The 14,471-nt window shown below is 49.5% G+C and overlaps 1 protein-coding gene and 1 long non-coding RNA gene across 2 annotated transcripts in view; one reads left to right on the top strand and one right to left on the bottom strand.

The window, feature by feature from the left end:
- Positions 1-7,699, top strand: part of SSPN (sarcospan) — a 23,117-nt gene extending 15,418 nt beyond the window's left edge. Inside the window, exon 3 of the mRNA XM_009940982.2 lies at positions 4,249-7,699. Within this exon, the coding sequence (XP_009939284.2) occupies positions 4,249-4,614 (366 nt within the window). The 3' untranslated portion in view covers positions 4,615-7,699. The remainder of the gene's footprint in view (positions 1-4,248) is intronic.
- LOC142363613 (uncharacterized) overlaps positions 1-14,471 on the bottom strand; it is a 15,595-nt gene extending 1,124 nt beyond the window's left edge. The window contains exons 1-4 of the long non-coding RNA XR_012765863.1: positions 14,342-14,471; positions 13,043-13,242; positions 2,288-2,718; positions 515-632 (exon numbers count right to left, since the gene is read on the bottom strand). This is a non-coding gene — a long non-coding RNA (uncharacterized LOC142363613). The remainder of the gene's footprint in view (positions 1-514; positions 633-2,287; positions 2,719-13,042; positions 13,243-14,341) is intronic.

The raw sequence follows: 14,471 nt of genomic DNA, 5'->3' as shown, positions 1-14,471 counted from the left end.
GCTGCTGGCCTGGGCGGGAGCTGCCATGCCAGGCTTTTTATTGCTTGCCCTGCAGCATTAAATTGAGCTTGGCATCCAAGCAGGAAGGGTGTCATCCCTCGTGGTGGGAACGGCATGTTGGGCTGGGAAGCTCAGATGTCTCTGCCACCCTTAGCAGCACCACCCACCCTGGCAGTAAGGAACGTGAGCCATTGCTCCGACGAGAAAACAAATGTTTTTAAAGTGCTCCCCAGGCAGTGTAAAATGGGTTACTTCTCATCACCTGTCAGAATTAGAGCTAAAATCTCCCTTGAAAGGCTTCTGGTTCAGTCAATAGCCCACAGACTGTTGCCTACCCAAAGCAAACTCCTCCCCAAAATCCACCTTCCCAGCATTTCCTATTGCAGCATGCCATGAAATCTGAGCATTCCCAGGCTGTTCACCTCTCCCATCCCACATCCCCAGTGGGGACCATTATGCCACAGTGCCTCCCCTGTCTCTCCAGACAAATGGCTTTTGGCTGCAGGGCACGTACCTATTTTAAACAAAGTAGGAGCGAAGAGTCTCCTCCAGGACTTTGGTCACACAGGACTCCTCTAAATCTCAAATCAGTACCGCTTCTCAGATCTTCAAATGTCGGTTAAAGGCTATCTCTGAACAAAAAAATGAACATCAGTTATTCAGTGACAAGGCTGAGGATGCAAAATCACAATCATGCGACAAAGCCGAGAACCTTGGGTCGTTCCTTTCTCCACAGGGACCTGATGCTTCATCCAGAGCCACAGCTGGGTTCAGCCATATCTGCCCCTACTGCCCTCCCAGGGACTTGCTCCCCAGCCCAGGCCCTGTCCTCACGCTGGTGGCTGGTGACCACCAAGGCTGCACATGGCTGCTGAGCACGCTCCTAGGAGAAAATCTTCACCAGATTTCCCTGGAGTGTAGCAAGCATCCCGGCATCTCTTGCATAGCCTAAGAGTCACTTGGGGAGGAGGACCACACACACAGAGGCCTGAGGGATTTTAGTCAACCCCTGAGGTGACCCTATGACCATTATGAGTGACTCCCTCAGGGTGTGAAGTGGGAGGAGACCCATGCAGTCCTCTCTGCCTTCCTCCCTCTCAACAGCTGCTTCTTTCATTTCACACTTGCATGAGACCTGGATCCTGTCAAAGAGGGAGATGTTAGTGCTGCTTTCAGCAGAAGTCCCTTCCTGAGACTACCGCAGGTCCCCGCAGCACCTCCTGTGTCCGTGAGAAAGGGACACCACTGCCCAAAGGGAGGGTGGCTTTGCCCTTTGCGCGCACAATGGCGAGTCCCATGTTGAACTTCTGCCCCTGCCCCATCTCTACACCTGCAGGAAGCGTGCTCTGCAGTACGGCAAAGCCACGTGCCCAACTATTACGCATGTATTTGAAAGGGGAGATCCTCTTCCCTTGGAAAAAAGAAAAAAAAGACATAGGAAAATCCTGAGATCTCCTGTGGACTTCCTGGGCTATCTGCTAATATTCGACACATCGCTCACTGTGGTCCTCATCACAGCATCTCCTGCTGTAGCATGACACCCTCTACTCCAGCCCACCCAGCCCCAGCAGCCCATGCTGTGACATGCACTGTGGTTCCTGTTCCCTCCACGGGCTCGTGCCTGAGCCACCACTGCCTGCAGAAGGGGTCCCCTGGGTCCACATCTGCAAACCCTTCTGGTTTCACCTCTGGTCACTATAAGAAGCCTTTTCCACGAGGAACTTGATCCATCTTAGGTTGTTTATTTTCTTTTTGGCACAGAGAAAAGTTATTGCCAATAAATATTGCTAAAATGTTTCTTCATTGTATGAGGAACCCAGAGCTGCCATGGTCTGACCTCATCGTATGCTGTCTCTCCCTGCTTCCCCTTTCTCCTTCTACTTAAACAGCAATCACAGTGCCTATCTCTCTGAGGCTGTTAAAAAAGAGTTTTCCAGTGGCAACTTCTAGTTCCTGGGCCGAGCTCACCCTGCAGTTGTATTTGCAACATTGAAGTTGCCTCCAGGTCTGGCATGTGATTGATCTGCTAATGGGATCTCAGCACTCACTGTCTTGTGCTCCCTCACAGGCAGTATTTGCGTTTTCCTCACCTTTGATATTGGAAATGTGTTCATTTTCAGCATCTCGCAGAGAGATTCTCTGCAAACCTCTTGTGAGAATAATAAGCTATTTGGAAATTGCCCCATGTCCCCACGCATCTCTGTTGCTGTGAGAGCTGCCCGTGTATTCAGATTCTGAGATCTCCTACCCTTTCAGAATACAACAGACAAATTCTTGCTTACTGTACCTGGAGTGCAGCTTAGCTGTGGATTTCATGTTATTCTGTCCTGACTTTGGATAGAAGTTGGCAGCCAAATAAAATACCTGCCAAGGGAGAATCCGGCACATTGTGTAGTCTTGGTTTAATATCTCATTTGTTAGGGAGGCCTGATTCTGTCTTCTGCTAGTCTGAGTCCAGGGACTTCCAGCCAGCCCATGGCGACTTCTACATTGCAGAACAACTTTTATCACTCAAAGAAGAGGAATGGTCATCAATGTTTGTCCACTGTTCGCTTTCTCCATCAAATGCATTTGCACTATCACATCGGCTTGTGAATTACCACATCTGTGTTTGGATGGGGTGCATCAGTCTGTATTGCTCCGTTTTCTGTGCGCTTTATATGAGGAGGTGTCCCCACTTTCCAACATTACCTTTCCCATGGACCTTTACCTTGAAAGCTGCAGGAGTAAAGGAACTGCATTTAATAAGAGCCACCCTCATTTTGAAGCTGCCCTTGGTTAAGGCTGTAGGGGAAGTCATTAAATTTAATAGTAGCCGAGTCTTGGAAACTGAGATCTTGCTGTAAGAATTTGGTGATACGGGTGAGAAAATGTATATAGTGCTTTAAGAACTTCAATAAGCCCCAATATTCTTTTTCAAGCTGGCGACTGAATAGGAAGATTGATTGAGACTGTAAATATAAGACAAATACACCAGGAGTGTGAATTTTATCAAGACATACATACTTGGAGTTTCAAGGTCATAAAAAATGCGTTTATATTGATAGTTTGCTTGCGGTATTGAGGTTAAGGGAGAGAGAGAGGAAGAGAGAAGCTGCTGTTTAAAATAACAGATTCCCAACCATGCCATGTGTCTGACAGATAAGACGCCAAGAAAAATAAATGTTTTTACAGTGCTGAACAGAACCACAAATGCTATTTTGGCTAAACACAGAATATGATTTTAATACACATTCACACATATTTTGTATGCAGCACAGCAACTGCCAGCTCCAGCTACCAAAAGCAAGGGAAGTCCATATGCTCTGCTACGCAAAGGTCTCAGGTGAAATGTGGAGAGACAAAGGGGCCAAGCTGCTGCTGGTTTCCATGTGTTTGTGGGGGTGGACTCTGCATAGCCACCCACGATAAAAACCACCCTATTTTAAAGCTGCCACTGGTGTAAGGAGCAGGGGGGTGACAAACAGACCCTTGTCCTCCTGCCATAGCAGGGGCAGCACAGAGAAAAGAAAGACGCTTGCTGCTCTTTCACACCTTTGAAAGACTTCTTCACTTTTACGGGGCAATTTTTGGAAGGTGATTGATCACAGCACGCACTTCCTCGTGGAGATTTGCATTCCCGCTACAGAGTAGGACCTGGACAGCAAACAGGCTGGCTGCATTCACAGGGCCACAAGCGGGAGATCAGCCACCTCACTGCCTGATTTGCAAGTATAAATCAGATTTGTTTGGGCATGCAAACCAAGAGCTGGGAATAACACATGAGCAAAGTTTCAAAAACACCTACTTCTCAGCGCAGCCTGGGATAAGATGTCAGCCCAAGGCTCAGTCTGCTCAGCTCTGCTTCAAGGCAACTCCACTAAATTATCTCAGCTGATGACTCTAGGTCTAGCCAATGCAGGTACAACAGTAGAGGAAGATGATCCCTCCCTCTCTATAAAGCTTCTGACTGTACAGAGATACAGATTTCATGGTGCTCTTATCAGGTCTCAGAACTGCAAGGAAATACCTGTATGAAATATGCAAGGCAGAAATACTAGTTCTTGAGGTGACCTGCTGAACTTTGCATCACCGGGGAGTTACAGCTGTCTTGCAATTTTCGAAGAACACAGTACCCAAACAGTCCGCTGAATGCATGCATGCCCTGTGAAGTACGTGTGCATGCATTCGTTCTGTGTCCTCATTCTCTGTGTAGCTGGAAAAAGGTGGAGGTTTTCTTTTTTTCCTTTTTTTCCCCCTTTCTTTCAGCTGATGTATTTTCTCCTAAGTGCCCTGGGTCTAGTTGCCTGTGTTTTGGCGGTGGCTTTTGCTGCACACCACTATTTGCAGATGACAAAATTTACCTGCGATACCATCCTCGAGTCCTGCCAGTGCAAACTGGACACTGCAGACCCCCTCGGCAGGACCTTCGTCTATCAGGACGCAGCCGACTGTGGCAGCCTCATCAGCACACTCAACCTGTACTTACTTCTGCAGATGGTTCTCAATCTGATCGCGGCCCTGGTCTGTCTATTGGCATGCTTCATGATGTGGAAACACAGATACCAGGTCTTCTATGTGGGCGTTCGGTTCTACCCTTTAACCGCTACTGAAGGCCAGCAACAGAAAGTATAGGGTCTGGGCTGGCGGGGGGGGTGTGGCCAGGGAAAGGAAAATGTCAGCATGCTGCCACCACTGACACCACGGGTGGATGAGGGTTTATAAAGTTTTTGACAAGGAAAAACATTCACACAGTTTTAATGAATATATTTTTCAGTCATTTTAAGAGCATTTCATTGGCTGCTCCTGCGAAAGGTCTCTTGTGAGATTATGTAGAGGTCACAAAGTCCTAATGATGCAGCTGTACCAATACTCACCAAAGAGGATATATAATAGCCATGGACAAAACGACAGCTTAAAAAATCATTGGGAACTCATCTGAAGGGCTACAGCTGTTAAGAAATAGGGTCTATTTCCATCGCTGGTAGAGATCTGTTCTTGCCTTCAGAGAAGCTATACCGATTTCTACCAGTCAAAGATCTGGTCCATACTGTTTAATTATCATTATGCTGATCATGTTTAGGGAATATATTGTCTCTTGGATGCTCTGGGTATAATCCACACTAACCTGGTGGGGATTTACCATGCAGAAAAGTAATAAGGGAGGTAAAGACCTCTTAAGATGCAAGCTGAGACCAACAGCAAAGTGAATGTATTGATGACTGCCATATAAAATATACAGAAGACTTTTCAGAGTGACTAATGATATAGGTTACCTAATCCAATTACTAATAAACAACAGTATGAGTGGGTTGACTAATGATTATTTGGTGGGCCCTGCTTGAGATCCCAGACAGATTTCTGAAGTACGAGTGCTCGGTACTCTGTGAGAAAAGATCAGTTTAAGAAACCTTGAGTTGCACTCCAAACGTGGAGGACCCTAAATCACTGGTCACATTGAAAACTATGTTGACATTGCTGTAATTGCAGGCTCCCAAACCTGACGTCTAGCCAGTTCAACCAATTATACTCCAAGCACAAAAGGCCAAATACATTTTTGGTGTAACTTCTCTGAAGACAATTAGCCTTGCACACTAGCAGTGGAGTTGGGACAACACCTCTGAAAGATGTATCCCTGCAACAATGAATGTTTTTCAAATGGGGTGGAGGGGGGGGGAAGCAAGAAGAGACTGCCAGTCTCCCAAAGACATCATTTATAATCATGAGGGCAAAAGAATAACAATCTCTTAATAAGCAGCATAGAATAACAAACCGCATTCAAACGGTGCTTTTCACCCCAAAAGTGTGGCTTTAGAAGTGCTTTATGTCTTATTAGCCTTATACAGAGACAAGTATGTTTGTTTGTCCCTTCAGCTGTCATTTCCACTTGCACAGTGTGGACTTCTAAATGTAGGAGCATTTTGCACTGCCTGCCAATAGATCTCAGTGCAAGGGCAAGGCAGCTGGTCCTCACGCCCTGCGATGACTAGGGATTTCCCGATCCCAGCCAGAGCAAGTGTGTCTCTGAGGTGGGGTGGAGCAATCACATGCCAGAAAAACTGTGCCATATCATCAGCAAGGAGGAAGCAAATAAAATCTCTATAAGGCATCAAAGAAGCAAAAACTTTGTGTTTCTGGAGTAAAAATAGCCACCTGGAAGTCAAAAGCCCAGTCTGGCAAAAAGCTAGTTGTCTAAGTAGCTCTAATACTACCCAAAAACCGTCTTCCATACGGTGATCACACGTCATCCCAGAGTTAGACCAGCATACCTCCAGGGTGAGAAGATCACAGTGTAGTTAAGTCTTCTGTGGTCCACCTAGAGCACTGCTTGGAGTACGTGCTTGAGTTTTTGTCATGGAAAGTGCTTCTAGAGTAGACATAGCGTCACCAAGGTCCTCTCTGCCAAGCTGCAAAGCGAGGAGCTTCAGAAGACGAACGTTTCTGAGACCAGCTTCCAAATGGCCTTTTTTTATGCACCTAAAAATAACAGTCACCAGCAAGCGTGGCTGAGGGGCACATTTGCAAGAATGCCTGTTCGCTTTCCTACGTGTCACCACCCATCCGCAGTCCTAAGCCTGGCTCCCAGGCGTGCTCGGAGCAAGCTGAGACAGCAGAGTGGAGTGTGTGGGCAGGTTGGCAATGTCTGACCCAGCCAACGGCATCTTCAGGACCGTCCATGCCATGGCAGGAACCAGCCCATCTCCCCCAGTGCCGGCAGAGCATGCTGCACGCAACGCTCAAGGACCTGTGCCAGGGCCAGCCTCCCGAATGAGACGGATGCACAGGGATGCCTCTCACCTGCTGCTTACTCTCGGACGTTGCTTTGCCCTCCACCCCTTGCATGACTCCAGCTGTGCTCTCTGTCAAAGTGTAGGGCAGAGGACATAACTTCCACTCACCTACACGAACCTTGTTGCCCCCACTCCTCCCTCCGGCCAAAAATATGGGCTCTGTTCTCTTGAAAGGAGACAACAAGAAGTGGGAGAGGGACCAGGGAGGCTGAATGGCAGCCGAGCTTTGGGGCTTCCTCCTGCCCTCACCACCAGGCACTGCACCCTGATGACCGGCGAAGCAGGAGGAAGGCTCTGCTGGCAGAGCAGGGCATACCCTGCCCTTCCCCGAATGTCCTTGCTGCTCAGAAGGTAACTTGGCCGGCAGAGCTCTGGCTCAGGCTGTGCTGCACGCGGGCTGGTGGCAGCGAGCTGTTGTGGGAGAGGGCTGGCCGGCCCCAGCCAAGCGGTGTTTCCACCAGAGCCGGGCTTTTGTCTCCTTAAGCCTTCGACCTCTGTCTCACCCGCGTGTTTTCGGTCCCTGTCTCTCCTCACCTCCCTGGCGCTGGGCTCCTGGAGACCACCCTTGTTAGATGGGGCTGGGCTCACATTGCCTGGCCTCTGCCTACTCATCCCCGGACTCATATTTGCTGGGACTCCTCCAGAGCACAAAAGACGCGGCAGTGATAGTAACAGGGCTGCCGCAAATGCCTTCAGCGTGGTGACGGGGAAGAGAAGGGAGATGTGGATACGAGAGCCTGCCCCACATAGCGAGCTGTGCACCTCCATAGAAGCGCGCCCTCCGCTTCGAGCCACCACCGCTGAGTTCAGTTCCCTAATCATCGCATTGCAGCTTAACCCTTTGCTCTGGAAGAAAGCAATATTCATCATGTATTCTGCTGGTGTTTTGATGCTTAATGAATAAATACGGGGCATTTTGATCTAGCAAAGACTAACTTCTGTGTTTCCTCTTTGTACATCTCAAGAGCATAAAGTCAAAACAGCAGAGATGGGGAAACAGACACAGTACATGTGGAACTAGTTTCCCCCTGGATATGGTTTTACAACATGTATTTTGCTCAGATCAAGAATTTTGGAAAGTACTAATTAAAGGATTTTCACCTGCCACAGCAGTCAGACAGCTCCCAGCCTTTTCCCGGTGTCAGAGTCCACACAGACTGCACTGGGAGAAAGCCCGGGACTAAAAGGCTCAGAAAGGACAGAGGTGTTGAAGAAAAGACACTTTTTTAAGTCCTGGAAATTTATTCTCTGGGTGAATTCCCCAGGAAGGTGTAGGATTAAACCCCTATGGACACACAGAAATTGCAAAGGGCTCGATGTAATTTGCTCTCACAAACCCAGGTGGGATTCTTATTTGCACCCTGGCCACTTTACACTTTTTTTACAGTGTAAAGGGGTTGTAAAGATGGCATCAATCATTTTTACACCTACTTTATGGCCATTTCACACAGCTAAAAGGGCCCTTTGTGTAAATGAGAACTCGAGCCCTAGAGAATTTAATAGAGAGGAGATCCTTTCTATAGACTGTGCTAGAACCTCTAATAGGGTCTATTATTGCGATACAGCTCTCCACTGTATTTTATAGCTTGGCTTTGAAGATCATCAGTCTCGATTAAATTCGGTTCTGCAAAACTTTTCCGAAGGCTGCAACCCCCGCGGTGACATGCCTGCTCCCCCACCCCGAGCACACGCAGGCAGGGAGGCTGTTGCATGGAGAACTGCTTGTTTTTTAAAAGGAGAAGCAGCAGCTACCCCTCTCCTCTGCCTCTGAGGCACTTTTGATGTTGCGCTATGCAAATACTGGAGTGACAACAACAGTAATGAAAAGGGAACCAAGATGTGGCGCCTTATACAGAGCCAAAATGTCACATTCTCAACCCAACCAGGCGCCGAGCTGGCTCCTGCTCCCAAGGGGGGCTGCAGTTTGCACCCCTCTCCCTCCTCTGCTGCTGCTGGAAGGACAGGGGCCGGTGGGCGAAGGAGAAGCATCGCTGAGTCCCGGCCCCGCACCGGAGCTGCCACCAGCCCGCTTGTCCCACCGCTGCCTTCACGTGACGGCCATCTGCGCCTGGCTGGCCCTGCGTGGGCACCGCTTGGAGCTTTGCCTGAAAAACAGCTCTGCGCAAGAGCGCTGGAAATCGTAATCGGCTCACGGGACTGGGGGTTTTTTCCCCCTCTTCTTTTTTTGTCACGCTACCAACCAGCGTGATATTTGCTTTGGGGGCTCTTTGAAACAGAAAGCACGCTGCTAGCGTGTGAGAGAAGCCACAGATCAGGTCCTCTATATTTAGAAAGCCAGGATGTCATACCTCCCCTTGAAATTTTCATAGAGCCCTGCACCCCACTCACCCACACACGTACACATGCTTGCGTCTGGAAAATGTTTTTCGGTCTTAGTGAAGGGTGTTGGCTTAGGGGGATTCGAGGGAGGTGCAGAGGAACAACAGCAGCTCCGTCCCGAGCGCGAAACTCTAAGCCTCCTTAAGGCACCGGCCGGCACGGCAGGCAGGGGGGGACCCACGGCTCTTGGCCAGGCTCAGGCAGCTGAAGTTGAGGATCTCTCCCGTTGCCAGCCTGTAACACAAGTCCCAAGGCAGGGCCAAGTTTTTCTGAGACGTATGGAAGCCCTCTGCCGTGTCACATCAGGCAGCCCTGTAACCTTAGCTGACAACATCTTCCCGAGCTTGCTTTTAGGTGGTTGCACAAGGAGAGTAGCACCCACACCAAGGGCTCCAGGAAGATGCGTTTTGGTACTAGCTCGTCTCAGGTCGCCGCAGTTCCCCCCACCTCCAGGATTTTTGCTTTCTGCTCCCTTGCTTCCTCCTGTGATCACTAACCAGTAGCAGTTATCCTCTGCTAAACTGGCTCCTTAGTCAAATATTATAAATAATGATTGCATCTACAAAGACTGGGGTACATTTCTCTTTTGGTTTTGGCACCTGATTTCCATGTCATTGTTCTGACTGAAGAGGGATTTCTTCTTACTTCAGTGTGGGATTTCTCTTTCACCAAAACTGTGATGGGATGAAGCCTTCACCTGATCTGTCCTCCGTGGGGCTGGCTGGGATCATCACTGCTGGAGCTGGAACTGCAGGCATGCAGAGGGCATATTTTGGGGGTCATTTTTTTATAGCCCCACAGCTGCCAGTGCTGGCACAGGGAGGGCTGGGGCAGTCACTGGCCCAGATCCATAATGTGCCCAAGTCAACCAAGCCCCGCCGCTGCCCCGATTTACACTGACTGTACTGGTCACCAGGGGTTTTGGTGGGATAGTTTAGGGAGCAATCAAATAATTTAAACAGACATTTACACTTTCCCTTCCACCTTGTGTATCTGAGTGGGTGGGCAGCACACACTCGAGGGGAACCAAGGGGGAGCTGACGGAAAAGCAAAAGCCTCCTGTCCCGTTTCACTGCCAAAGCCTGCCAACATGCTGAGGAACAGCAAAAGAGTACAGAAAATAAACCACCATAAATCGGGCACTCTAAACCCTTTGAGTTTTCATGCTCCACAGTGTTACAAGGCCAGGAAAGCGCAAAAGAGTATATTTGTATGGAGTCCTCCCTGCTGGTCCGAGTCTCCCAAACACCAGAGCGCTGCATGAGATGGGGACCCAGTCAGGCTTTTTGCTGAGAGTCTTTGCTGTCACCACAGGAATTAAATTTTGTAACCTAACTGCGCTGGGTTGTGGGGAAGGGCAGTTTATGCGCTGTGCTCATATAACCGTATCTATTCTGTTAAGGCTGCTGTCTTCAGATTCAGCATTTTTTCTTGCACACCAAAGGAAATGCTAGGACGTCTGTCTGCAAAATCTGCGCTTCTGTATTAACAGAAGTTGCACCTTCACTTTATTTCTAATAAAACTTTTCTCACTTGCTCCACCCAGGTTTCAGTGTTTCCCTTGCTTCTCTGTTTCTCGAAGTGGCAGGACTTTTGGTGTGTCCTCCACCAGCCCTGAAGAAGGCACCAGCTCCGCAGGCTGCATGCAAGCAGCCCCTGCTGAGCCGGGGCAGAGGAGGCACAATTTGCAGACTGGCTACAGAGACTGCTCCTGAGTTCTCCCCCAGACGTGCTCCAGTCACTGATAATGCTATTGTTCGTAGCAAATTGTCAAAAAATTACAGAGAGCCAGCACTTGAAAATCAGACAGGTTAATTGCCTGATAATAGGCCACAAGTGGAATTCATTAGCATGTGTGGCTGTTGTGCAGTGGGAACTGGCAGGCCCTGGCTCTGCTCTTCCCACACAGGCTCTGCTGCCACCAAAGTGCTTGGAAATTTTACCTGAATAAGGGAAAATTTAGGTCCTGCTGGCAACCGCTGAGAATCCGGCCAGGCTTGGGAGGTGTTGAGCTGAGCAAGGGGGGCTGCCACCCCAGCCGAGTCCTGTGAGCGCTCTGGGATTGCTGGGCACGGAGGCTGACCTGCGTCCCTGAGGGGGACTGAGCCCATCTGAAGGGGTCTGTAGACAACTACGTGCCATACCGACTCACGGGTGAACCCATGCCATTTGGGCATGGACAGCCAGGCTCTGCTGGGACGGCAGTACGTGGGCCCGTGTTGGCACGGGTGCGCGTGTGCCCTTTCAGAGAGGGAGATGGGGACGCACTACCTAACATGAAGTTTATGCATGGACTTACATAAAACTACACCAAAAACTGCTGTGGATGGGAAAGCCACAGCCTTATGCAGGTGCATGGCTATGTGTGAGTGGAAAACTGGCCTGAATCATGGCATGACTTGACCTGGGCAGCTGTGTGTCAAAATACCAAGCCCGGTGATGCGTTCCATTTAACACTTCCCTCCTCCCAAATTTAGTGCAATAGCCCACATTTCCAAACAGCTTTGAAGCCTAGTCTACTCTTTAAAGCAGCCTGCCAGGGGTGCATCCCCTCCCTCACCTTCCCTCTCCAGCACAGGAATGCCCTCTGCTCCAGCCGGGGCTCGGCACCAAGCATGCTCCGCTCCTCACCTCCACACAGCTTTGGGGCCCCAAATACTCACCCCAGAAGGAAAAAAAAAAATAGACTAGAAGAGGAATAAAGATTTGTTTGATTTGTCTTTGTCTGAGCATGGCACATCTTACTGTAAGGTTTTTCCCAGTAAAAGGAACGTGTTGATTTGGGCTGGTTTGGAATTTGATGTGTTTTTTCTTTCAGTGGCTGTAAGGACCTGATTCAAGGCCACTGAATTAAAAACTTCATGCTCAGTTCAGTGGCCTTGGATCAGTCTATGTAGGAAATTAATTCTCACTTGCTTCTAGCTGTGGGCTAACTAATATTACCCATGCTTAACAGAAAGCATCTTTAGACTTGCTGCATCACACTAGAGGCAACACTAGCTATTAAAGAAAGTGGGTTGATTAAGGGACAGCCTTGAAGACTAAAAATAATCAGGGAAATAAGAGTCAATGCCATATGAAAGCAAACACGCAGTCAGTTGTTATCAGGAAGGTTTTCACGTGATGATCTGTGCACTGGTTTCACCTGAAGCATGTTTGTTTTGGAGAATCTGAAATAGTACAGCCTCATGTATTGGCAGCAATATATACGAACCGATTCCAGAGCTCAGGCCTGACTCAAAGCCGATGAAAGTCAACGCATTGACTTCCCTGAGCACTCCCCACAGGAATCACTCTGTGTTTAGAGAGGTATGTTGCTGTTAAACACATCGGTCTGGACTTGATATAAATTAGCTCTTACAGTACTTGCTTTGGAGAATGTACTGACATCATCACTAACAATTCCACATTGAGACAAGTGAAAATATGGGGCTGGTAGCTAATAGGTATAACACAAACTAAAAATAAAGTGGCTGAAAGAGAATTGAGCAGTCAAGGGGAAATGCACCCAGTTCAAATGAACTCTCTTTGCCCAGACAAATCTCACAGCTCACGCAGTGATTTGAAGAAGAGAAAAAGAATGCCAGGAACTCAGCATCTCACTTTCTCACCAGCCTCAAAACCATCACAGGCAACGTGAGAAGAAAAAACACATGGCTTTAGTCCTGTCTGGAAACATGTGGCACAGACTAGGGCAGAGGCATTGAAATCTGGCTTCACTCCACCTTCCCCCCCCGCTTTTCATTCCCCTGCTCTTAGCTAGAATTATCTGGGCTGCTTGGTCCTCAGCAAACATCCAAGTAGCCAAACTATGGGTGGGATTCTTGCCATAACCAAACCAGCCAATGAATGAAATAAGGCTCTTGTTTCCTGGAGCAAAGGGAGAGGAGGGGGAGGGATTTCAACATTGTTCTGTGGTGTTGGAAACCCACCTTGAGCAGAAGCCGTTCCTCAGCTCTCGCAAACCACCAGTGCTTCTTTGACGTCAATTGGCAGCTGGCTGGTTCACACCATCCCAGGGGCTGGCTGCAGCGGCGTCAGCAAACAGCTCGGCCCAGCAGCGAGAGAGACGGCGAGAGACAAGTTGAAGCCTTGCACTTCTTCCCTCCACTTTTGTCCTTTTCATCATCACCTATGGCATAGTTTTCAGGTGCGTAAGGGTGCAGGACAGTTACCAAAAGCATCTCTCCAGTGAGCAGCACATCGGGTGGTGACACATGGGTGGCACGGGGTTACATTGGGGCTGGCGGATGCCAGAGACCTGGGAATGCATGGGGGCACGTCTCGGCGCTGAGACCCTCGGGACTCAGGGCCACCCCGAGCTACAGTGGTGCCCAGGGCAGGCTGCCAGGAGGAAAGCCGTGCTCATGCAGTTACATGAAAGGCAGAACCTGCCGTCCACAGGGAGGCTGCTGCCTCCATGAAAGCAACGGTTAATGTCCTCTGAGCTCGATCTGGGTGCTGATCATAATGTCTCGTGAGGGAGGATTTGGGACCGTTTGTTAAAGAAGGTGTGAGAAAACGACTGACCGTGGCAAGTAGCAGGGGCGTTCATCTGCTCTCCCCTTTCATTCTTCCCACCAAACAGACTCCGTGCCCAAAGAGAGCAGAAGAATCACAGAATCACAGAATAGTAGGGGTTGGAAGGGACCTCTGTGGGTCATCTAGTCCAACCCTCCTGCTGAAACGTGATTATTTTTGTCAGACCCCAAAGTCTCTTTGCAGAGCGCTTCCTGCAGCGTGCCGCTGGAGGAAAGGGAAGCGGCAGCCGCACAGCTGGCTCCCTGCCCTCCCCAGACCGGGTTTCGTGCCGCAGCTGCCCATCCCAACCCCGGCCCGAACGCATCCCACGGAGGACGGGGACAGCTGCGAAGCATGAAAACCACTGCCTGCGGAGCATGGTGGCCCTCAGTTTCAGGGGGATGCCGCTGCGCCGGCGGCGAGAGGATGAGGCCAGCTGCAGCGGGGAGCGCCTCTGGGGATCACGCACGGCTGCATTCCTGGATTGCGTTTTTCAGCAATGGCGAAGCAACCTGCTCTTTTGCTTTTCCCACCTGAAAAGCCTTCAAAGCCCTTGAATTTCAGAGGAGGAGGGCTCTGCAGCCCCTGCAATCCAGCTCTGCTGAAGCTGTCCTGAGATGAACACCCCAAAACGAAAGCAGCCAGAGTTGCTGATCAATTTTGAAAACGAAAGCATCAGAGATCCCTAACTCCTAGAGCTTATTTCTTACCTATGTTGAGGACTTATCGAGGGCTTGCAGTGTGCAGTGCGGTGCAGAATCCCGCTGAAGGTCCTGCTCCTTCATCCCCACAATCAGAGTTTGTTTGAGGAAAAAGGGATGCTGTGCGAAGCTGCGAGCT

Source organism: Opisthocomus hoazin, chromosome 1, assembly GCF_030867145.1.
Source record: "Opisthocomus hoazin isolate bOpiHoa1 chromosome 1, bOpiHoa1.hap1, whole genome shotgun sequence".
In the NCBI taxonomy this organism is placed as follows: Eukaryota; Metazoa; Chordata; class Aves; order Opisthocomiformes; family Opisthocomidae; genus Opisthocomus; species Opisthocomus hoazin.
Note: the sequence above shows the minus strand (reverse complement) of the source record. Positions and strands in the feature narration are given on the sequence as shown.